General features: G+C 41.1%; 1 protein-coding gene across 2 annotated transcripts; it reads left to right on the top strand.

Annotated features, from left to right (window-relative positions):
* The first annotated feature begins 1,805 nt into the window (after window positions 1-1,805).
* si:ch211-89o9.6 (early growth response protein 1) lies at window positions 1,806-22,814 on the top strand. 2 transcript variants are annotated; one of them, XM_062387220.1, is made up of 8 exons: window positions 1,806-2,371; window positions 3,646-3,749; window positions 3,832-3,946; window positions 8,463-8,590; window positions 14,049-14,142; window positions 14,579-14,694; window positions 18,902-19,301; window positions 20,659-22,814. In XM_062387220.1, the coding sequence occupies exons 1-8, from the start codon at window positions 2,077-2,079 to the stop codon at window positions 21,306-21,308; spliced, it is 1,902 nt and encodes a 633-aa protein (XP_062243204.1). In that variant the 5' UTR covers window positions 1,806-2,076; the 3' UTR covers window positions 21,309-22,814. The 2 variants fall into 2 exon arrangements, with proteins under 2 accessions (XP_062243204.1, XP_062243203.1); XM_062387219.1 differs by having other exon boundaries at window positions 1,807-2,371; window positions 20,656-22,814.
* Window positions 22,815-24,238: the final 1,424 nt, after the last annotated feature.

Below are 24,238 nucleotides of genomic sequence, written 5' to 3'. Positions count from 1 at the left end.
TCTACTCATGGATTTAATGCAAACCTTGTCCAGTCTGTGTATCCCCCTATTCAACTATAAAAAAAATTAAACTTTCACAATCCAAGAGCTTAATAAAATAAAACGTTTCAGAGAGGATCAAGAAATTCTCATCTCATCTCATTTTCATCCGCTTATCCGGGGTCGGGTCGCGGGGGGAGCAGCTCAAGCAGGGGGCCCCAGACTTCCCTTTCCCGGGCCACATTGACCAACTCTGACGGGGGGATCCCGAGGCGTTCCCAGGCCAGTGTTGAGATATAATCTCTCCACCTAGTCCTGGGTCTTCCCCGAGGTCTCCTCCCCACTGGACGTGCCTGAAACACCTCCCAAGGAAGGCGCCCAGTGGGCATCCTTACCAGATGCCCGAACCACCTCAGCTGACTCCTTTCTAAGTGAAGGAGCAGCGGCTCTAATCCGAGTTCCTCACGGATGGCTGAGCTTCTCACCCTATCCCTAAGGGAGACGCCAGCCACCCTTCTGAGAAAACTCATCTCGGCCGCTTGTACCCGTGATCTCGTCCTTTCGGTCATCACCCAGCCCTCATGACCATAGGTGAGGATAGGAACGAAGATCGACCGGTAGATCGAGAGCTTTGCCTTGCGGCTCAGCTCTCTTTTCGTTACAACGGTGCGGTAAAGCGAACGCATCTGGCCACCAGACGCTCGCCATCGAGCCCTCCGTCTGGGCCTAGCTCCAGACGGGGGCCCCGGGCTTCCTCCGGGCTGGGTCCCATCTCCTCTTTCGTCGATATTCATTGAGGGTTTTGAACCATTCTTAGTCTGGCCCCTCACCTGAGACCACTCTGCCATGGGAGACCCTACCAGGAGCACAAGGCTCCAGACAACACAGCCCTCAGGTTCACGGGGACACGCAAACCTCTCCACCACGATAAGGTGACGGTTCAAGGAGGGATCAAGAAATTATGTACCTATTAAAAGTAAAAATGTATGAGTATTAAAAAACAGAGATTCTGTTGCAGAACCACCTCTACTTTTAAACAGCTGGGCATCTTTCAGAGGTACTCTGCACATATTTGACCTGTCATGTGCTTCCTGCATTTCGAAAAAAACAATAGGTGTATCGTAACAAATATATGCTGTGACAGTGTTGCTTTTGGTTGTGAGCATCTCCATCGACAATAATGAATTTGTGCATGCAAAAGGCATTCCATGTTAAACTGTTTAACTGTTTCATGGTGTTTTATATTAAACTGGGCCTAGTGTCATGTATAAGCATAGTTACCCTGTTATTGGGCAATCAATACTAAGTTATTCAAATAATACATAGGTTCATATTTTCGTGTTTTTATTATAACCATGTGCATGGTTTCAGAGCTGCAGTGTGTGCATTGCTGACTGAAAGAAAACGTCTCCTGCCTCCATTTATCCGTTCGCTACAATATGTTGGATTCATTTTAATGTGTATTTAAAGACATTTAAATTTGTGGGGGAAAGATTACAAATTAAAAAAATATAAAAAACATCTCTAATCAACCAAAAATGTTGTGACTCTCCTGCAGTACCTCAGTGGACCCCCTAGGGGTCGCGGACCCCCTATTGAAGATATAGACCATTACAAGTAACACAAGATGACATCAATACCTGCAAAGCATGATAACATTTATTTCAGATATTCTAACTTTATAAGTTTTATGTTAATGAATAATCTTTAAATAAACACAGTTAAGCATGAAATGAAAATTAAACATTAGAAGCAAAGACAAATGTTTGTACAAAAAACATTTATATGTACATTTTCTTTTGGTGCTGATCTTGTTATGTATCCTGTTTTACTGTAAAAACAATGAATGAAAGAAGCTGGAAATAAATCCTTCTCCGGCACTATTTAACCGGATATGACGCCATATGTTTTGGGGCGGAGCTTATCGGCAGAGGAGAGGCCATTACAGCGTAGCAATCGCCCTGTAAACATTTACCGCGATAGTTTTCCACCACTGCTGTTATGGTTTAACCACGTACAACATTTCCTATCCCCACCAGAGGAGTTGAACTGTATTTCACCGACTGAGCAGCCAGCGAGCTACTGACCGCGGGAACAATGTCCAACCGTCTTGCCTTCCAGACCCAGCTGGCCTCCATCATGGAAGTCCTGGCTAACGCTGCCGTGGCGGAGATCTGTAAGCTGGTTGACGATGATTATGCCGTGGTTAGTTTGCAGATGTCCCAATGTCATAGAGAGAACAAATCCCTGAAGAGGAAACTGCACCTACTTGAACTGAAGATGGCGAGAGGGAACGCCGAGCGGAGGCTCCGAGAGAGCTCCACGAACAGTACCCGACCGAGGGTGCAGATAAACTGCGGCGACAGGCGCCGGGAGTCCTCACCGTCCACCGGTGAGATAAGAGAGTCTGTTCAATACACCATTTTTGCGGCAGTCATTTTGATATGAAATATTAGGCCAACACAAGTGTTACTTATCGCATTAATTAAAGCACTGCTCTATTTAGTGGGGTAGGCTTGTATTAAACCACTGGTTTATGTCAAAATGGCTGCCGTGAAAATGTTCTATTCGATTCATTCAGTTTTAATTGTATAGCACCAGACCACAGCATAAATTGTCTTAAGTACAGCAATGTCAAAATCTGTAGCTGTTTTTCGAATCAAACACACTTTCAGCTGGTGCGCCCATATGTCTTTGCCCCTGTGTTTGTTTATCAATTAATCAAATTTTATTTGTATAGCCCATATTCACAAATTACAATTCATCTCATAGGGCTTTAACAGGGTGTGACATCCTCTGTCCTTAACCCTCAGCAAGAGTAAGGACAAACTACAAAAAACCCTTTTAACAGGGTAAAAATATGTAGAAACCTCAGAGAGAGCCACATGTGAGGGATCCCTCTCCCAGGACGGACAGAAGTGCAATAGATGCCACGTGCAGGACAACATCATCAATAATCAAAGTCTCTAGCAGCATTGATGAAGCACAGTCCATGCTCAGCAACCATCTAGACCACGATCCACCATCCAGACCAGACGCCACTCCAGTCCTCAGTCACCGTCCACCGCCGCCCACCAGGAGGACCCATCACAAGCCACCACCGCGGTCCTGGTCCACCGCCCGTGCCCAATGCCAACGCGACACAGGGTCCGCCACCAGCACCACGATCAGCCCACATGACTCAGAATCTGCCACACTGGATCCAACACCGCGACCCCCTGTGCACGATCCACAAACCGTAATCCATGGTGCGGCCACAGAGGCCCTGGATCTGCGGGTTATAAAGCAAAGGGATTCCGGGGAAGGGGGATAGGGATGGAGAAGAGGAAGGAGAAGCTGGAAAGAGAAGCTCCGTGTGTCATGTGTCACAAAATAGAACAAGTAACGTTTAGTGGTTGAAGAGTTAAAAAAAAAGCAAACACTGAAGATGTTTACGTTTACAGATGGTGTGTGACCATTTTGAGCACAGTGCGTTGTTACCACAGTGTGTTTCAAGATGACACTGTATTGCCTTAAATGTCAGAGCTGAGAGAGAGATTGTTTTTTTTTTTTAAAGGGGAGACCGCTTTCAATTCACTATGCAGGGTTTTATGCTTCCACTGTCATGTCACTGACAATTTCCACTGTCATTATATCTAAATACACATTTGTCTGGTTTTTGGTTAGGTGGAGTGTTTGAGCGGCAGATGGATATCACTCTGTGGTCTGACAGAACTGCTACACGCAACACAGTTAGCCAAGCAAACCATTCTGGCAACATCCAAAGTATGGTAAGCACACCGCGTGATTGTACTGGGAAGCTATTCTGACGTGCTCTTGTTGACAGACTGGTAAACGTCCTCTGTTGTGCAGTCTCCAGATTTGGAACTGGTGGAGCCAGATGCAATGCTGGTAAAGGAAGAGAAGGTGGAAGCAAACATGTCTTGCAATGAAGAAACGGTGGACGTGCCACTTATAGGAGATGATGGTGAGTACAGACAGAATACCGATGGAGTGTTTGCTTTTTCAGAATTTTTGAAAAACAGAGTTTTGGTCCTGTGTATTCTGTCAATTAACTAAAATATATCACAGTTGGAGAGCTAACCCGGATAGCTTTTTATCCTAGCTACAAAAAGGGATTCAGGGGAAATGGTTCGGTCAAATCACGCTTTGCCTCCTCCTCGGTGGTGCTGATTATCTGTGCGCCTTCTCCTGCCTGTGATCTCTGCGTCCATAGCCAGGGACTGTTTTTGTTTATTATTCACAAGACATATCCACATTGCGATATTAAACAACGTTATCCATCTCAAGCTTTCCTAATATCGCACACCCCTATTTTTGTTTGAGGAGGCTCTTATATCTCCAGGAAGAATGAAATGTGTGTTGAGAATTAGCCAGAGAAAAAGGGAATAGGGGAAACCAGGAGAGTTTCATCATGACAACAGACTTAACTTTCATACTTTAACCCGGGCCGAGAAGAGGCCCAATCCAAGCCTGTCAGACAGAATTTTGAATCAACTTCATGAGTGTTCTCCACAGCGGAGACATTGTTGGTGTCAGCAGGGTCAACCCTCTCTGCGTACAATGTGGACAAGTAAATTATTTAGAAGAAATTGAAATACATATACAGCTCTGAAAAAGTTACGAGACCACAAAAATGATCAGTTTCTCTGGTTTTTCATTTTTTTGGTATGTGTTTGAGTAAAATGTATTTTAGTTTTATCATATACTACTGACTACATTTCATAGGGTTAGGGTTAGGGTTAGATAATAACAAAAATTAAAGTGTCTTCACATCTCAAATAATGCAAAGAAAACAAGTAAATTTGTAAACAACACAATACTAATATTTTAACTTAGGAAGTGTTCAAAAATCAATATTTGGTGGAATAACCTTGATTTACAATCACAGATTTCATGTGTCATGGCATGGTCTCCACCAGTCTTTCACATTTCTTTTGGGTGACTATGCCACTCCTGGCTCAGAAAATTCAAGCTTCTCGGCTTTGTTTGATGGCTTCTGAGCATCCATCTCCCTCTTGATCGCATTCCAGAGGTTTTCATTGGGAGTGAGTTCTGGAGATTGGGCTGGCCATGACAGGGTTCTGTTCTGGTGGTCCTTCATCCATCCACACCTTAACTGACCTGGCTGTGTGGCATGGAGCATTGTCCTGCTGGAAAATCCACTCCTCAAGAGTTGGGGAACACTGTCAGAGCAGAAGGAAGCAAGTTGTCTTCCAGGGCAACTTTGTACTTGGCTTGACTCATGCATCCTTCACAAAGACAAATCTGCCCAATTCCAGCCTTGCTGAAGCACCCTCAGATCATCACCGATCCTCCACCAAATTTCACAATAGGTGCGAGACACTGTGGCTTGTAAGCCTCTACAGGTCTCCATCTAAACATTTGACAGCCTATTGTTGGGCAAAGCTGAAAATTTGACTCATTAGAGAAGATGACCTCACTCCAGTCCTCTATGGTCCAATCCTTATGGTCATTTGCAGACATCAGCCTGGCTCTTCTTTGCTTCTCGTTGATGAAGGGCTTTTTTCTAGCATTGCACGACTTTAGCCCTGCACCTAGGAGCCTGTTTCTACCTGTCCTCGTCGTAAAGCCTACGGTTGTTGAGTGACGTTAGAATGAGTTGGCGGTCATCCTGGTGAGTGGAGAATCGTTTTTCGTCCTCTGCCGGTCTGTAGCTTTGTTGTCCCTAATGTCTGCTGCTTGAGCTTGATCTTATGAACCGCTGTTTTTGAAATTTTAAGGATGGAAGCAACCTGACGCTCACTGTAACCCTCTGCCAGTAAAACCAGAATTGAACCCCTCTTTTCCTCACTCAAAACGTTTTGCAGGTCAATGGTCACTTTTTTCTTCCAATTACTTTTTCGGTACCACTAGCACTGTTTCTGTCATCCAGCTGGTCTTATTGCAAGGGGATGGTGATGACCGCAGCACTGTTTTTTTTATACTTTTCTTCATTGAATAAGATTTGGTTCAGCAGATCACCTAATCAGTACCTCATTCAGTAGAATCAAGTCTGCCTGTATTGGAATTCAACAGGCACTGAAATTAAATAGCTGCCCCATACACGTAGAGATGCTGATATATGAAACATTTGTGGGAGTGGTCTCTTAATTTTTTTCATAGCTGTAATTAATAAGGATAATCTTACAATAGAATAACGGTGCAGTTTAGAATCAGTTAACTTTTAACATGCTGCACCTCAATGGGTATTTACATGGTCTCTTATATTTACAGGGTACCTACAGTCATGGAAAACATGGAAAAGTCATGAAAAAAAAAATGCCCAAAGTCATGGAAATGTGTTATATTCATATTTTCATTTCGTTCATTTATGCTGAGTTTTGAATAATTCATATTCTTTTAAAGAAATACGCTCAAAATATAAGCAGGCATATGCTCTCATACTAACTCAGTTAGTTATTCACGTTATGCAAATGTTATGGAGGACCATAAATTACTTAAGTATAAATGTATAAATAAATACATAAATAAAAAAGAAAATAAATGAATTAATACAGAAATAAATAAATGAATACGTTAATAACAGAAATGTCTAAATAAATGTCTTAAATATATTTGCACATTTATTTATTTATTCCCTGATTTATTTTTCGATTTCAGTGTCCTTATGCTAATGAGAAAGGCGGTGCCTAACCACAGTCTCATGCAGGATTGGTCACAGGAGTGTAATGATCCAGCCCTACTATTTCTGCCTCTCAATGCTGACTGGTGTCCATTAGCTGTTTGCGGCGTTGAGCCAGTTCACACTTAAATGAACTAGTTCAAGTTCAGAGGGTTAGTTAAGGTTATTTTTTATTGGGATGATTTAGGTGTCAGTAGTCCTGACTAGGGATGGGCGTTCGATTAAATAGTCTTCATCGATCGTCGGGAGAATTAATGACGAATTTTCGATTAATTTACTATTAACTATTTATAGGCTATATTAAAATGAAGTGAAAAAATAAAGCGTTTTTCCTCATTGAGATCTTTATTACAAGATGAACAAAATATGCGCTGCCGTAATCTTAAGCAGCGGAGCCGACAGCTAGAAGCCAGTACTAAAAAACACAACTGACCCTCATTTTTTTTCCTCCTAAATAATATAACAATAATAATAATATAAAAAAAATCATGTTAAACAACAACTTAACCACAAATGTATAATAGTTAGGTCTGACAAGTTTTGCCAAATGTAACTCAAAACTATCAAACAAGGCAGAGAGTCGAGAAACCTTCATAAAAATAACCAGTAACTCACATTCAACCTCAGCACCAGCCTACGGATTTTGGGTGAGAAAGATGAGCATGTTTACATTCCCTGAGGTCAGACGCGAACGCAGCCTGGTGACCGTCATTCCAGCCATCGGAAAAAAACTCGCTCCGAGGGGACTGACATCCCCGTGATACACAGGTAGCTCCGTGCTAACTTGGCTAGCCTGGCTGCGGCTCCGGTGTTTGCGCTCCCCTCGTCCTTGTCAGACAATGCAGGCTCCTCGTCTCCCCCAGTCTCGGGGATAGCTTCGCAGTATTGGCAGTGAACCAAGTCATTTTTTAACTCAAAATGGTCCCACTCTACACTTCACTATGACCTCTTAATGTTTACTTTGGAAATGGATATACACGTTAACTCGCAGCCAGTCGCAGGTAACTGAGTAGGCCTGTGGCATTTTTTGGCCCCGTGGTCAAATGTGTAATTAGTGAATTTCTCGATGAAAAAATAAATTCCTCGACGAAATTCTTAATGATCAATTAATCGATCGTCGATTAATTAATCCCATCCCTAGTCCTGACTATTAGTGTCACGTCTGGTGTTGTACTGAGCACAATGAGACAGCAGAGAGGAGGAGGAAACAATATAATATATATAATACAATATATTTAAGACATTTATTTAGACGTTTCTGTTATTAATGTATTTATCTTTATTAATTAATTTATTTCCTTTTTTTATCTCTTTCTGTATTTATTTAAACATTTATTTATTTATTTATTTATACTTAAGTCATGTATGGTCCTCCATAGAATATTGTTTTATAAACCTGTTTAAATGTGAAATTGTTTGTTGATTTATGGTCAAATAGTTGCCAACCAAACGTTTTGTTAAAATTTGCACTACCAAAGGGAAAGCAATGTTTGCACTAGCTGGATGCTACACCCTACAAAAGCTCTTATTGATGTGCCATGTTATGAATGCCTGTCGACCATAGTATATTTATAAATGTTTATTCTTTTAATCAAAATATTGTCTCATTCATTTGTGCCATTTAATGTATACTGTATGCCTTAGTTTAGTTTTGTCACTTTTTCATGTATACGCCGAGTTTGAAAAATCGCTCTGTAAAATCAGATCGTAGATAGATTTTTAGTTATTTGTCAATTCAGTTAATCTTATAGTGGTTCTACCGACTAAAATGAGACCATCAAGAGACAGTGTATAAGTCTTTTATCTCTATCCTTTGCTCCATGTTGTCTCATTGAAGGAGTGCTGAAATGTGTCCATCGTGGAGTTTCTGGAGAGAGACTGAGGCTTGAAGAGCAGGATACCCAGATCCAAATCAGCAGGACCAGGCCTACAGGCAAAAACTGCAACAACAGCAGAGGAGTGGAGGTCAGTGACTCCTCTCCTCTTCTTAACTGTGAACTCAGTAATTCTGTTGAGGATAAAGACTCCCTGCAAGAAACCATAAACCCACAGCAGTATATCGATGACAGCAGGGACTCACAGTTTGACCTGTTGTGTGACATTAAAAGTGAAAACCCTTTGGTTCAGGAGTTTTCCGATGAGACCTCAGGGGTTGGGGTGGAAGGACAAAGGCTGTCTTGTTCATACTCGATGGCGGCAGCTGACTTCCCATCGACTTCGTCAAGGGTGGATGGCGGTGCTCGTTACGGCACTGGTTTCCTGATGTCCCTACCCTTCAGCGATAGCAGCTCAGTACATCATCGGACTAGCACCAAGGAAAGACTGTTCGTTTGCAGTTACTGTGGCAAAGCTTTTAACCGGCCAAAGAAGGTAGAGATCCACCAGCGTATCCACACAGGCGAGAAGCCTTTCAGTTGCTCAACATGTGGGAAGATGTTCTCCGAGGCTGGAAACCTGAGGAAACATCAGCGAGTCCACACTGGGGAGAAACCGTACAGCTGTAGGATGTGTGGCAGAGGATTTGCCTGGATTAGAAACTTAAAAACACACCAGCAAAAGAGCCATCCTGAAATTTGTACTGAGGAAGAGACCCAGTAACGAATCTGAACTATCCTCTAAGACAGAAAAAAGTTCTGCTCAACAGATTGAATATAAGCACCAGTTTTAAAACAGATTGCTAAAAGTTTCACATTATATATTTTTACTTGTGTAGATGGGCATATACTTTCTTGTTTCCTTCACCTTTTACTATATAAATGCTTTGGTGGTACACAGCCGGAGCCATGAGGATCTTCTCTGCTGGAGTTTATACTGTACTTGTACTGGATCACAACCAAAACAGAGATTGTCTGTCTCGCAGCACTTTCTGATTTCCTCACTGTATCTGTGGCTCTCAGCAAATAGGCTCCCACTGGAAGGTAGATTATTAGAAATGGTTCACATATAGCAGGAGACAGTTAGCTTGGATCTGTACATTGATATTTTGACCGCAGGAAATATATTGTTTTACCACACATAGATGATATGATGATGTTCATAGAATGAGAATGGTAATAAAATTGTCTTAATTCTCTCTGCTTTGGAAAACGGTCCTTGTTTGGTAAACCATAATATTTGCCATGAACGTTCAGTTTATTGAACACAACAAATGAGCAGTTAAAGGTGGGGAATTTATCAATTCTAAAATGCATTGTGATTTAGTCGGTTCGCCATTGGAGTGACAAATGTTAAATTACAAGTTTATGCTACGTTCATTATGTGTCTCTGGCCACCTTTTGCCTGCTGGAGTCTTGATTGTTGGAGTGTCTTCCCTCCCTACTCCCCCCCCCCCCCCCCCCCCCCCCCGGTCTACACTCACTTTAAGTTTTAACAATAAAAACCAACACTAATCAAGTGATTAGGTCCTGTAATGCACTTGAAGTTTACTTTGTATTTGCTTGATTTGATGTATGAGGTACACATTTAAACACATTGAATAAAAGTCCAAGATTTTGTGCGCACGATGTACATTCTATAATTTGTTTAGAAAAAAATGATTAAACAATCAGTGGAAACCAAATTCATTACCCATTGAGAATTACAAAAATCATACTGAACACCGAAAAAAAATCACAGGGTGATCCAACTTAGGTGATTTCAATCAAAGCAACTCAATATTACTCAGTACTGTGCATGGCCCCCATGTGCCTGTACAGTTGCAATCAGAAATATTCAACCCCCTCACCTCAATAGACATTATAGTGATGTGGATGACAGATAATGACAAATGACAAAAAAACCTCATCAAACAACAAAAGATATTTATTGATGCGTATTTTAGTTATTTTGACAACAGAAGTTGACTTAACTTTTAAGTTCAAATGAAAAATGTAACTCTTTCAACACATGTGCATGTGCAGTATTATTCAACCTCCCAGCTTCAGTACTTTGTGGCGCATCCTCTAGCTTTTATAACTTCTGGAAAAAAATTTCGGTAAGTGCGGACAAGCTTCTTACACCTCTCGATTGGAATCTTTGCCCATTTTTCAAGTGCAAAAGCCTCTAGATCAGTGATGTTTGATGGCTTCCATGCTGCAACTGCCTTCTTTAAATCCCACCAAAGATTTTCAATCAAATTTGAATCTGGTGACTGTGAATGCAACTCCAGGACGTTCCAGGATCTTTTTCTCAACCAAGCTTTGGTGGACTTGGAGATTTTGCTTTGGATCATTGTCTTGCTGGAAAGTCCAATGATCACCAAGGCTCAATTTGTCAACAGAAGGAATCACATTCCTCTTTAAAATGGCCTGGTATTTCTGTGAATCCATGATGCCATGTACACAATAAAGATTGCTAGTTCCTGCCGCAGAAAAACAGCCCAACATCATCTTTGACCAACCTCCATGCTGGACTATGGGGATGGTATTCTTCTGGTCATAAGCCTGTCCTTTCACACGCCAGACATACCGCTGGTCCATACGTCCAAACAGTTCCAGTTTGGTTTCATCAGTCCATAGAACTGTCACCAAAAACTCTGTAGGCTTTTCCAAATTCCTCCTGGCATATTCTAGTCGACTTTTGATGTTGCTTGTGGTCAAGAGCTGAGTGTGTCTTGGAGCCGGCCATGAAGGTCTTTATTATTCAGTGCACGTCTTATAGTTGCCACTGCAGCACTTGTACCAGCCTTCATCAGGTCATCCTGTAGGTGTCCTGCAGTCACACAGGGATTTATCTGACTAAGTTGCTGAGGGTCCTTGATGAAATGCTGGGCTTTCTTCCATGGCCAGGCATGTTTGAAGCTGCTCCATCAGTTGTAAACTTCCTTATAATGTTCCCAATTGTGTCTCTTGGAATATAATTTTTGGGGGAATTCTTCTTCTACCCAAGGCCTTTCAGGTGTGATGAAATAATCTCCTCTCTCAGCTTTTGTGTAAGCTCCTTTGTCTTTCCCATGATTGCAACTCACCTTGAATACCTTCATGGGTGGGGTTTATATGCATCACAGCTGAAGCAAATGAAGGATCAGTATAGAGTTCCCAAAGGCTTAATAATGTTTCAACTCAACTTTAGAACAGAAAAAACGGTCAGACAGCTTTAAAAACAACAATATTATATAGGGGTTGAATAATTGTGACATGGCTATCTTAACAAAATATACTGCTACACACAAATACTACATCATGCATTTTCCGTGTTGATTTTCTTTATCACTCAACTCATAAAGAAGGCATCCGAAGCAGAATCTTGATCAAAGAATAAGATTCTGTCTACTTTAATTGATAAATCCTTAAAATCTTTGGGGGGTTGAATATTTCTGATTGCAACTGTATGCACACTCGACAATGTCCGGGCATGCTCCTGATGAGTTGGAGGATGGTGTCTAGTAGGATATCCTCCCAGACCTTGATCAGGGCATCAGTGAGCTCCTGAACAGTCTGTGATGGTGCCTGGTGGCGTCGGATGCACTGATACATAATTTCCCATAGGCGCTCAATTAATTTAGATGATGGCAACGAGAGGACAATGGCATCAATGCCTTCTCCATCAAGGAACTGCCTACACACTCAGGCCGCATGATGATGTTAACGTAAGCATGACGTTCACCACAGCTTCTCCAGACTCTTTCACGCCTGTCGCATGCTCAGTGTGAACCGGCTCTCATCTGTGACGAGAACGTGGTGCCAATGGTGGGCCTTCCAATTCTGGTATTCTGTGGCAAATGCCATCAAGCTGGACGGTGCTTGGCTGTGAGCACAGGTCCCACTAGAGGCCGTCGGGCCCTCATGCCACCCTCATGGAGTCTGTTTCTGACAGTTTGGTCAGAAACATGGACATCTGTAGCCTGCTGGAGGTCATTTTGTAGGGCTCTGGCAGTGCTCCTTGAACAAAGGAGCAGATATCGTCCTGCTGCTGGGTTGATGGCCTTCTAAGGCCGTGTCCAGCTGTAACTTCTGGTCTTCTGGTAACTCCTCCATGCTCCTGAGACTATGCTGGGAGAGACCGCAAGCCTTCTTTCAACGGAAGGTATGGATATGCCTTCCTGGAGGAGCAGGACAACCTGTGCAACCTGATTGGGCTGCAGATAACGCCTCATGCTACTAATAGTGACAAGGACACTAGCAGAACACAAAACTAGAGAAGAATCAGTCAGGAAGGATAAAGAGAGAGCAGCTGTCTGTGGTCAGCACATGCAAAACCGAATGGGGTTGCCTTGATTTTTGCGTCTCGTATGCACATTTTGTAAATTTCATTAGGATTTTTAGTTGTCCATCTGTAAGCAAGACCAGGTACAAACATTAACTTGGACTCAAGGGTTGTAGATTCACTTGAGCTTTGATAGTGTTCATTTGGACTCGCGTGAAAGTCAAAACGGCCTATCGCTACATCTTCCATAATTTACTTAGACTCACTGACTAGGATTTTGGTGGCAAAGGTCAAAGTCACATCGGCCTGTAAAATAATTTTTTTGGCCTCTTAAATGTGATATCTAAAGACTGCCTGAGAACTTTTGATTTTTTTGTCACTTCAACTCAAATATAAAGGGATTATGTTTTATTGGTCGAAGGTCAAATTTCACAGTGACCATAAATGAATCTGGGGGGGAAATTGTAGAAATATGTACACAGACACTGCACTGGCTGGTGGAGGCATACAACCGCAGTGCGGTTATTCTAGTTTAGTTAATGAATTACCTTAGTCAGTGCTTTTGCATTTCTCTACTGCAGGGGTCTTCAACGTTTTTCAGGCCACGAACCCCCAAACTGGTGGAGAGATGGAGCAGGGACCCCCTACTATATATATATATATATATATATATAGTATAAAATTGTGTTTTATATTAAACTTGCTCTAGTGCCATATATAAACATAGCTACCCTGTTATTGTCCATTCAATACTAAGCTATTCAAATTATCACGGGTTCATATATTCATGTTTTTATTTTAAACATACATGTAGAAGAGACAGTGAATCCTCAATCTATTTGTGGATGGCACACATACATTAGTGAAATGTCGGACGCTGATGGGTTTCAAACAACTTATCTAACCTTGGACAGATGGAGGTTGTCAGGCAGAGGGTCAAATCAGCCTCTCAATATGTTGGATGCATGTTAATGTGTATTTAAAGACATTTAAATTTGTGGGAAAAAAATTGGTTAGAAAATAAATCAAAATTTATAACAAATTTTCTAATCAACCAAACATTTCACGACCCCTCTGCAGTACCATAGTCCTATACACTAGTAATAATTGATATCCACTCAAACAGAGGTCTTAATATAGTTTAGTATATAGTTTATCTCTTGATAATCTTCGTCACATTTTGACTATAGTTGCATCTGCCACTCAGGCGTTTAGTCTCATGGACAATGTGTGTCATGTGCAGTCATGTTGTGTGTTTTGTGGTTTTTAACATTACATGTTCTCTCTTTGTCATGTGCAGAAGGATGATGAGCCAGATGTGGTGCTGGTGAAGGTAGAGGAAGTGGAGCCACTGTCGGAATCTCATAACCGAACAGACCTCAGCATACAGGAGGGTGAGTGGACTCATGCATTGTGAAATTCAACTGACATCATCCTATTGGATCTTAATACATGAAATATGTGCGCCCGGCCAAATCCTCTTTTGACTACTATGTCCACTTGTAAGTTTATCTATTTCAAAACAAAATGCACACTTCCTATGCGTTGGCAAAGGAGATCAATCATTGAAAAATCTATTTGAACAAAACATGTTCATCATTTATCATAATCAAATGTAAATGCCCCTTCTCATGTCATGGCAGCAGATTAAAAACAACATCAAGTCACCATCAGTTTTTATTGGTCAGCCATTGATTAGCACACACTGTAGCGGCATGGAAAATAAGCCACATAGTACAGCCGATCATTTGAGAAGCCTGAAGAAGCTACATTTAATCTTGTGTAGTTGATTGATTGAGTGTGACAAAGAAAGTCAATTTGTTTATCCAGGGTTGGTGGAGTCGAGCACAGATGACTACAGAGGAGGGCTGCCATTTGATGACACCACGCAAGCCTCCACCAATCAGCTTTTAGGCCTGCAGGAGTCTGAGGAGGGCTTCTCAGAGGTCAGCTATGGCAGTTCTTCACTGTGGACGAATGGGGGGAGTAGATATTTTTATGACAACAGCCTCCCAGGGCCATCCTCACACTGCTCCCCCTTGCCATACCTGCAAGGCAAACTCATTAGCGCAGAGGCTGGAAGCTCTGTGTTGGCTGTTGAGAATTCATCAGGAATTTTATTGGCTGTTGAAAGCTCCAGAAGCCTCCATGCCTCTTTTGAGCCGCAGGCTCCTGTTATAGATCTGTCAGACGAATCTAGCCCTATTCAGGCTCTAGATCACACACAGGGGGCGCAGATGTCTATTCAGGTGTCCCAACCCTGCCCAGACCCAGGTCCAAGTAAAGGTCAGGGCAGTTACTGCAGCACTAATATGCATCAGAAAATCCCCAGGAAGAGGGGATGCATATGTAGGTTTTGTGGGAAAGGTTTCAGCTCACAGGCAAACTTACACTCTCACCTGAGGACTCACACTGGAGAGAGGCCATATGGCTGCACAATCTGTGGCAAAAAATTCTCTCAGTTCTGGAACCTGAAGATCCACAGGAATATCCACACAGGGGAGAGACCATACCAGTGCCCTCTCTGCCCTGAGAGGTTCTCTGACCCCAGCAACCTAAAAAAGCACCAAAAAAGACACCAGCCAAAGACATAGACCTGCAGTCAGCATCATCTGACATCTAGAACTAAGAATTCATAAATACTAATGTATTTTATTGATGATATAATCATAATTATAACAAGACCACATGTAGCTCGCTGGAGCCAAAATATTCACAGGAAATGAACCTTCTTAAAGGATACACTTTCAAACAACATGAATATTTTGATAAATTGCTTTTCATATACAATATTTCAAGCAATAGCCAACATAAACAAGTAATGGGTGCTCCGCCTTGTAGACTTGTAGTACATTGGCCCACATAATAAATAGTATGATGTCCATTTCCACTGCATGAATTATTAGTTCAACAGCAGAATTGCGTCATCACCACACCACACTTTCTCCAAAGGACAGATGGGTAAATGTCTTTGGGGTCTGTGTCCATACGCAGCTGTTTCTGTGCTGTAAGTGTCCATGTCCTCCATACAAGTAAAATGTCTGTATTTTCTGGGCTTTTACTAACTGTAATTATTTAAAGGGGGTCAGTAGGGACTCTCAGAGTATGAAAACTGTTAGTCCATGGACTTTTGCACTCAGTCCATTCTAAGAAATATGTCTTTGAAACGGCTTGTTTCAAACTTTGGAGGTAGGATGACGTCAGCTACTCCTCTCCTTCTCTGAGCCCCACGCTGCCGGTACCAGTCCAGCCTCCGAACCTAAGACAAAGTACTCAAACTACTCAAAGTACAGTCAGCCAATCAGAGGAGGGGCTCATAAATAATTAAAGAGGCAGGCAAAAACAGCCTGTTCTTTCTGGTGCACCATAGCATTTTTTGACTTTAAACCACTGATATGTCATCTTAGGGGTACCAATACCTCAAATAAATCACAGGAAGGTGTAAAATATGGACCCTTTTATAAGAAAATTCTTCTTAAAACCCACTTTCAGCAGCAGTGTATCAGTGCATTTTCTTTATTGATGACATCAATGCTGTCCCATAAAATCGCTCTCCACCTCACTAACAAACAATGCAATCTCAGTTTCAGAGAGTTTAGCTTCTTCTTTTCATCGCTTAATGCCATGATGCTGTCATGACTCAACATGAAACCCATTGGTCAGCAGGACAATTAATAATATTGGTGCTTTGCATTCACCATTTATGGTTGAAAATAGGCTTGTAGAGGGCAGAATATGAGGCAGATCCATGTACGAACATTTTCAGGTGGACTGATTTATAAAGGGAACATTGCGTTCAGGTGTGCGTGTGCACGGTTTTATTATTATTTATTTTTTGCATGCGCCATTTTCATATTTTGTGCACACTTACACTTGAATCCTGAATCCTGTCCACTGTTTTATAAAACAGGCCATAGTACAATAACTAATCGCTTTTCTAAAACACTCTTTTTGAGTGCTGTTAAGTTCCTGTCAATATAAATAAAATATCCAGCAGATTGCATAATAATGCGAACACTGAAAACAACCTGAAAAAACCTTTAAATTACAAATAGACACACTGACCCTGATCTAACCCCATAAAGAAACACTTACACAAACATTCCTCGCTGAGAATGCTGACATTTTGTAAGTTTTAAGTACATACTGACATTTTTCACTATTTTAAGAATGTTTGCAAACGATAATAATTCTGATCAAATAATCATTCAGAAGAGAAAATTATAGTGAAAATAGTCATTAACTGCTGTTGTATACAAAACATTTGAAAAGAGCTGAACCATTACCATCCCAGTAACATCCTACTTTGACATTCATAAATAAGTGATGATAAACTAATTATATAATATTTAACAGTATAGCAGTGACATGGCTCATTAAATGCTTTTATTTTGTTTTCTTGATAATACAGATGTACTTTTACTGAAGATTTTCAATGAAGTACTTTAAGGTGTAACTGAGTAACTAACAGTTTAGTAGTAGTACTTTTACTAAAACTGAAGGATGTTATTATTTCTCCATCACTGATGATACCACATGTACAAAAAAAACTTTTTGAGAAAATGCAACAATGCTTTAAATGTGACAAATCTGTGCATACGTTTTGGCTTCCATGCAAAGTATCTTAACATTGAAAAAAAATTCCGATTTAATTTGCAGTCAGTGTTTGTGTTGTGGTGAGTGTGAGTGAATTTCCCGGACAGATGATTCACATTTAAGGCCTGCCAGGAAGAGTATCATTATTATGCCCTTTGTGCAACAAGTACTCTTCATGTGAAACATCTGTGCAAAACATGTTTGGAAACAATTAGGGAATAAGAGTGTTTGGGTCTGTTTGTGTTAACAACAGAAAGTGAGAGCTGCAGAGTGTGAGGATGGATTACTCATTCATTGCACTTGATCAGATATGCTAACAAACATGGGAAGATAGAAATGATAGTCCATCTCTGATATGAGCCTGTTTCTGATACTGAATCTTTGCATTGCAACCTAAGATGCTGACGTATCAATCACACAGATACTAAAACAAGAAAAACCCAGCCACTGAGATTGAGATATTTTTGACTTTCCAGGCCATAATTGAACAACTGTCTGGAGAATCATTAACTTTGTAATCGTGTCTGCCTTTTAATTATAATTTATTTAAGCGGTTGTCTTCCAGTGGAAATGCATTCAATTGCTCATAACAATACAGGATCTGTGAAATCTGTGTCCTCTTTGTTTTATCTACAAGAAACTCTTCTGGAGGAGTGTTTTTTTTAAAGTGTTACTGTAGCACAAATGTATACAGCTATTGTGTCACGATTTTGTAAAGTCTTCCTCAGTGTCCACAGTTTGTACTGTAAATAATTAAAACTTTATAAAAAAACATCAACATGAATTTGTCTTTTTATTATACATTACAAAATTGTGATACAATATTTTTGTTAGATTACATAGAATCAGATCTCAGTTAATTTGTATTGGTATTTTGTTTAGTGCCAGCCCCCAGTGTGAACCTACTGCCAGTGCTGTAATGTGTTTTACAGTTCAATCCTGTCATCAGCAGCATTTCACAAGTTAAGGCAGATCCACACTGGCAGAGAGGTATCATAATCCTCCCCAGGGATCATGGTTATCAGGAGTCCCCTATCACAGCGGAGTTAGAGCACAGAAAAGGGACACTTACATAAAATGCATGAAATTTTTTTTCTTGACCCAAGGAATTCATTGATGCAGGGAAACTTATTCCAGTACATTACTCTATGTACAAAAAGTTTGCCAAGATTTCATTTCATTCTGTCTAATGATTGAACAAACTCTATTCATGGTCATTAAAAAATCTGCAGACCTAAGCTGATAGGTGAAGGGCTCTGTTGGCACAATGTTACATGAATGCTGACTTTTGATCCTCTCTCACATGGACTACCCTGCTTTTGCGCTCCCTTGCATGAATTTACAGAGTAGTTTCACTATTTCATGACATTAGCCTGTAGTAACACTACAAGTTCTCCACTTAACTCAAATTTATGGAGTTCATATTAATCTTCTCATCTAAAACTAAGAGAAACATATCATATTTTCCAACCTGTGTTTTGTTGTTCATTGAGTCCCATCAACCTGGAGAGATGTAAGTCTGAATAAACATCTCTCCTCCTCCCTTCCCCTGCCCAGTCTGCAGAGCCTCAGTCGACCCCCATGATATCAGAAGATTCCAGCAGTAAAGTGGCAGTCCATCAACGGGTACCAGACACCAAGACGTCAGCTAACCCCAACGCACAACCACCAGCAGCGCACAGATCAAGTAACAGCCTCTCGCTAAGCTCTGAGTACTCTCTGTTTGAAATCGAGACATTCTTCACCCGCTGGGCTCCTGATCATGACTCTGTGTCCACCCCCAGTGGCCCCTCATGTTCTTTCAGCATTGATGACTCAGTAGAGTTCGACATAGAGGGAGTAACTATTGTAGAGGCTGAGCCATCAGTCTCCCCAGCAGTGAGGATTAGTGGTGGGCAGAGTTTGTCCCCTGCAGCTGGATGCTCTACAGTTCACATCCAGCCCCCTGGGTCACAAGGTAATTAGCCTTCTTCTTTCCTATCAGACACTGGCAACTGCAGCAACTACACATGTATATATAGTAAGTCAGGATGCTGAAGAATAGCAGAAACATTCCTGATAACTTTTCTTTAGATAATGTATCTGTGCCTCTCTGTTATGGCTTATGGGTTATTAACCCTAACCCTCACCCTAACCCTGGGCATTTTTACATCCAAGATGGATCTTTTAGAAAATATACTCCAGGATATAAATATCAAACGGCTTATCAGGTTCTGTGGTGGAAAGACTGAGAAGCAAGCTTTTCAAACAGGGTTAGAGGTCACTAAACCGGTCTCAGTAGATGCACAGAACAGAATGTATAAATATGTGTTATATATGAATATTTTTAAAATTTTAAAATGTAGCATGTGAAGATGTGAATGCAGCAGTGTCCCATCACATAATGACATGAAGGTAAGGGGAGCTCTCTATCCTTAAAGTGTGCATGTTGGAACAGATAGCAATGACAAGATAAAAAAAACAGGTTCAGTTTGAAGGCTTGGTTTATACCTGTGTGTAGGATGCACACAGAGACAATGCTGTGGCCTGCTTGAGTTTAAAATGTATACTTTTGTTTGTAATCAACACTTGAGGTATGGTTTAGGTTGGGCATAGCTTGCGCTGTAGACTAAAATGCACCTCGCTATTAAGTGGAAAGTTTCGTTTTTATGTCTCAGTGGCTAGACGAGCTCACATGTCTCAACCTCCCTCTGCTTAAGTCAGTTCGGTGGGAACAGACATCACTGCTTCTGAAGTCTTTTTTTCTGCTTTGCAGTAATTAGTTAGATTTAGATGTTCAATATTCATTAACATGTCAATTACCATTGTTTTAGTTACACGGACAGACAACATGCAGAATACACCATACTGTTCCCTTTCGAGGCAGGCTGTTACACGTTTGCAAAGTTAGTCAAACTTTGAAACGATGTATAATTCATCTGGTTTTTAAGATAACTTTCTCTTTTTATTGAGGTTTTTATTGATTCAGTTGATAGATCCGCAACATTAGCTATGTCTGTGGGCTGTGAACAGATGGTTACAGAGATTATGCTTCACTCAGCATGGCAGAGGAAAAGAATAATGCGTCACAAAGCACACACATACATCTTGATGAGCGGTATATTGCAAGTTTGGGCCGGACTGTACTTCATGTAATAGAAGGATCGGGGCAGAATCTGCTGAGAGGCCAGTAAAAGTTGTATTACCTTTAATAAGCTACATGATGCTCATGTTGTAGATACTGATTTGTTGTTGCGATGTGAATGTCTCAGGGAGGATGGAGTAATGACAGTGAGCTGAATCCATGTTTTTTCTGTGGCCTGCTCTGTCAGCAGGGACTTCTGTGTCTGTACCTCAGAGGATCCAGGTTCCATCTTCCCAGCATCCATGGAGCAGAACACCAGCCATGATTAAAAGTGCACAGTCAGTGAAACAACAGCAACACAACAATCCCTCTGCACAGACCACATTGACCTCCAGCACAGCTGCTGCCGCCAACAGTAACAGTGGTGATAAAACAAGTGTCTCTGGTATCACCTCAACCTGCAGGATAATGAGCTCCACTGTGGCTTCACAGTCAGCTTTAGCTCTCAGGGGATCCCCAGCACTGTTGGCAAGCATTGATTTAGCAATTGCTGCACAGCAACGAGCCAGCCTCCTGGGTCACCTCAGTAAAAGCCAGCCAGCCAGTATTGCCTCCGGCGAGCACCGCAGGAAAGGCTATGTCTGCCAAGTCTGTGGTAAGTCCTTCTCCGGCTTGTCAAACCTGGAGGCCCACGAGAGAGTCCATACGGGGGAAAAACCTTTCCGCTGCGACACCTGCGGGAAATACTTCTCAGAGGCAGGGAACCTGAAAAAGCACCAGAGGGTTCACACCGGGGAGAAACCCTTTAGCTGCGAGCAGTGTGGGAAGAGTTTTGCCTGGATCTGCAATCTGCGGACGCACCAGCAGTCTGCCACAGGCTGCGGATCACAGCTCAGTTGAGCATAAGGACTCGGCTGATCTCACACACTCTGCTGATTTTAGTAGTATATCACTCACACACTAACACACACCTTGTATATCTATCTTAGTGAGGACACCCATTGGCATAATCCTTTCCCCTGGACGGCGTGTAAACTGAGAAATGCAATACAGTGGGCCATAGTCTATTACATTATATTGCATTTAGCTGACGCTTTTATCCAAAGCGACTTACAATAAGTGTACAATAATTTTGTACAACCCTGAGGGTAAAAACCAAGAACAACAAGAATCAAGAAAGTACAATTTCTTCAAAAATAAAGCAAAATAAAGTGCTACTAAATTGTTAGTTAAAAACATTTTTAGTTTTCTTTTATGTTTTTTATATATATTTTTTTTAATATATTATATTTGTGGACTTTGATGCGGGCCACTTAAAATGGATGGCGGGCCGCAGTTGGCCCGCTGGCTGTAGTTCGGACAACCCTGCTCTAAGGTCTCCACTCAAAATGGTCCTCACAGAGATATCTGTACAGGTACACACCCACAGATACCTGGCCTTTCTTTAGTGTGAAACAGTGGCACAGCAGCAATATGTGAAAACGTCTAATGTTTTGTGTCTTGACCAAAGTAGGTTTTGTTATTTTTAGAGTCATGTTGGTTAGGTTGTTTTGGAGTTGTGAGTTGTTCCAGGCACTCACTGCTTCTTTAATTCAGCTTGATTTGAAAGACAGCACATGGAAGAAAATGGACTTCAGACTGTGGTTGTTGCCCAGTCTTCCTCCAACCTGTTCTTGGGTTGTTCTCAGAAACACAATTCACACGTAAGTGAAACCACAGTTAATTGCAGGACTTAATGCAGAGGTGTGTGATAATATTACATTACAATACATGTTATTTAGCTGACACTTTTATTCAAAGCGACTTTCGATTAGTGCATTTAACATCTATGTGGGGCAATTCATGGAATCAGGACACTTGCCCAAGGACACTTCGGCATGGATCTGAGCCGCTTACCTACTGTTTGGAGGATGTATGCTCTATGCTGTCAGCCACAGCTGCCCCAACTGCCCATGATAACAACCATGTTCAGCCTGTTTGACAAAGGATTGAATGGAAAGAACAAATGTTCTGCATGTGTGGTTTAAACTGTATGAAGACTTTTAACGGTGCCAGCTTAAGCCAAAATCTTGTAATTGTTAATATTGAAATAAAAATAAAAATAACAGTTCAAATTTCACCGTAATACATTTTGTTTCTCAAGTGCAACAACCAGTCCCTCTGCATACATACGAATAATGATTACAAAAGTATTGATAGTTGGAGGCAGGACAGATGCATGTGACCAAGAAATGATCTGAGCAGTAAAGATGAATTCTGTAACTGTTTGGCAGGCAGAACCTCACCTGTTCAGTTTTAAATCAATGAAAATGTATTTCTATAGCCCATATTCACAAATCACAGTTTGTCTCAGGATGTAACAAGTTGTCATTCTCTGCCCTTTACCCTAAACAAGTATAGGAAAAACTACCAAAAAAATTATATTTATATCGGGGGACAAAGGTTCGACCTGGAAGTCAAATATCATCCTGTTTAGACATCATTAATCAAAAACGAATATGGACATGGAAACAAGCATGATTATGCCTAGGATTACAACAGCAGATCTCATTCTGCTCCTATAAATCTGTTTACTTGCATTTTTTGTGTGCTGTATCAAATCTATTGTCGTCATTTTCACAAACCCTTAACATTACATTTTACATCTTAGTTCAGATCTCTTCATTACAATAAACAACTTCGACCAGCCACAACGATTCAGCTCAGAAAATGTGTGCCCTTCCAATACAAAACTAAATAAATATGTGTGATGCATCTCCACTTCCTCCCAATGTAAAAAGATTAAGACTAAATGTCTCAGATACAGCCACTGCCATCTTATGCTGGGGACATCATTTAGTGACAAGAGTCTGCTCAGTAGTGATCGTAGAGTGGAGTCTATTTTGTATAAAGACAAATTCCATGTAGGGAATGTACAAATGTAAAAAAAAACAGAAGCTGAAATTAACGTCTATAAGCAAACTTCACATATATATCTTCTATAAAATGATACATTGGAGATATATATAAAAAAAAATCATCATGATCTTTTGTCATCTAAACAAGGCCCATTAACTGGCAGGATTTACCATTCCAAATATACAGCAGATGTTGTAGCAGGGCCCAGTAGGACTGCAGGGGTGTACGTTACTGCCCTCTATTGCTTTTGTAGTTAATTTAATTTCAAGGAATTATTTAAGTTGTTTCACATTCAATGCAGATTAGTTACTGCACATAATACCTATAAACAGATTTCTGACCATTATTGATGCAAACCTAATCGAACCCTTTCCTTTTTGTTCTCGAGTGTTTCTTATAAGGTTGGGCACATCTTTAACTCTTAAAATGGGTTTCAGATACTTAAATCCATCCCTGATGACAGTGACATACTGATGCTTTCAAGGTCTGACTATTCTGCTATTTGACTGTAATAAAATAAAACATTCAAAGGCAAATATATCTGTGCAGGGGAGTCGCCTGTCGTTTTTTCTGAGATGCCTGACCTCAGGCCACATGAGAATCAAATCCAAATTGATCTACCTGAATCAAAGTGAATGAGCAGAAATTAAGGGAAGTTAACTGTAGTGAAAATTGGATTTTGTATATTTATAATGTCATAATGCACTATATTAGTATCTGTTTTTAATCTGTTTACCAGCGGTTGGTTAGTTTCTGGGGCGACTATGGGTTGTGCCCCGCACAGGCAAAAAAGTCTATGGTGTGGTAGCTGAACCCCACAGCCCCAAAAGGAGTCGTTGTTCTCCGGGCGACTTGAGGTTTAAACTACACAAAAGTAGTGTGAAGAGGCTTATTTTGTTTGAATCAATAACGGGATTGTCTACTCTGTGTCC

Source organism: Platichthys flesus, chromosome 5, assembly GCF_949316205.1.
Source record: "Platichthys flesus chromosome 5, fPlaFle2.1, whole genome shotgun sequence".
NCBI lineage: Eukaryota > Metazoa > Chordata > Actinopteri > Pleuronectiformes > Pleuronectidae > Platichthys > Platichthys flesus.
The sequence above is the reverse complement of the archived record's forward strand: the minus strand, read 5'-3'. Positions and strand labels throughout refer to the sequence as shown.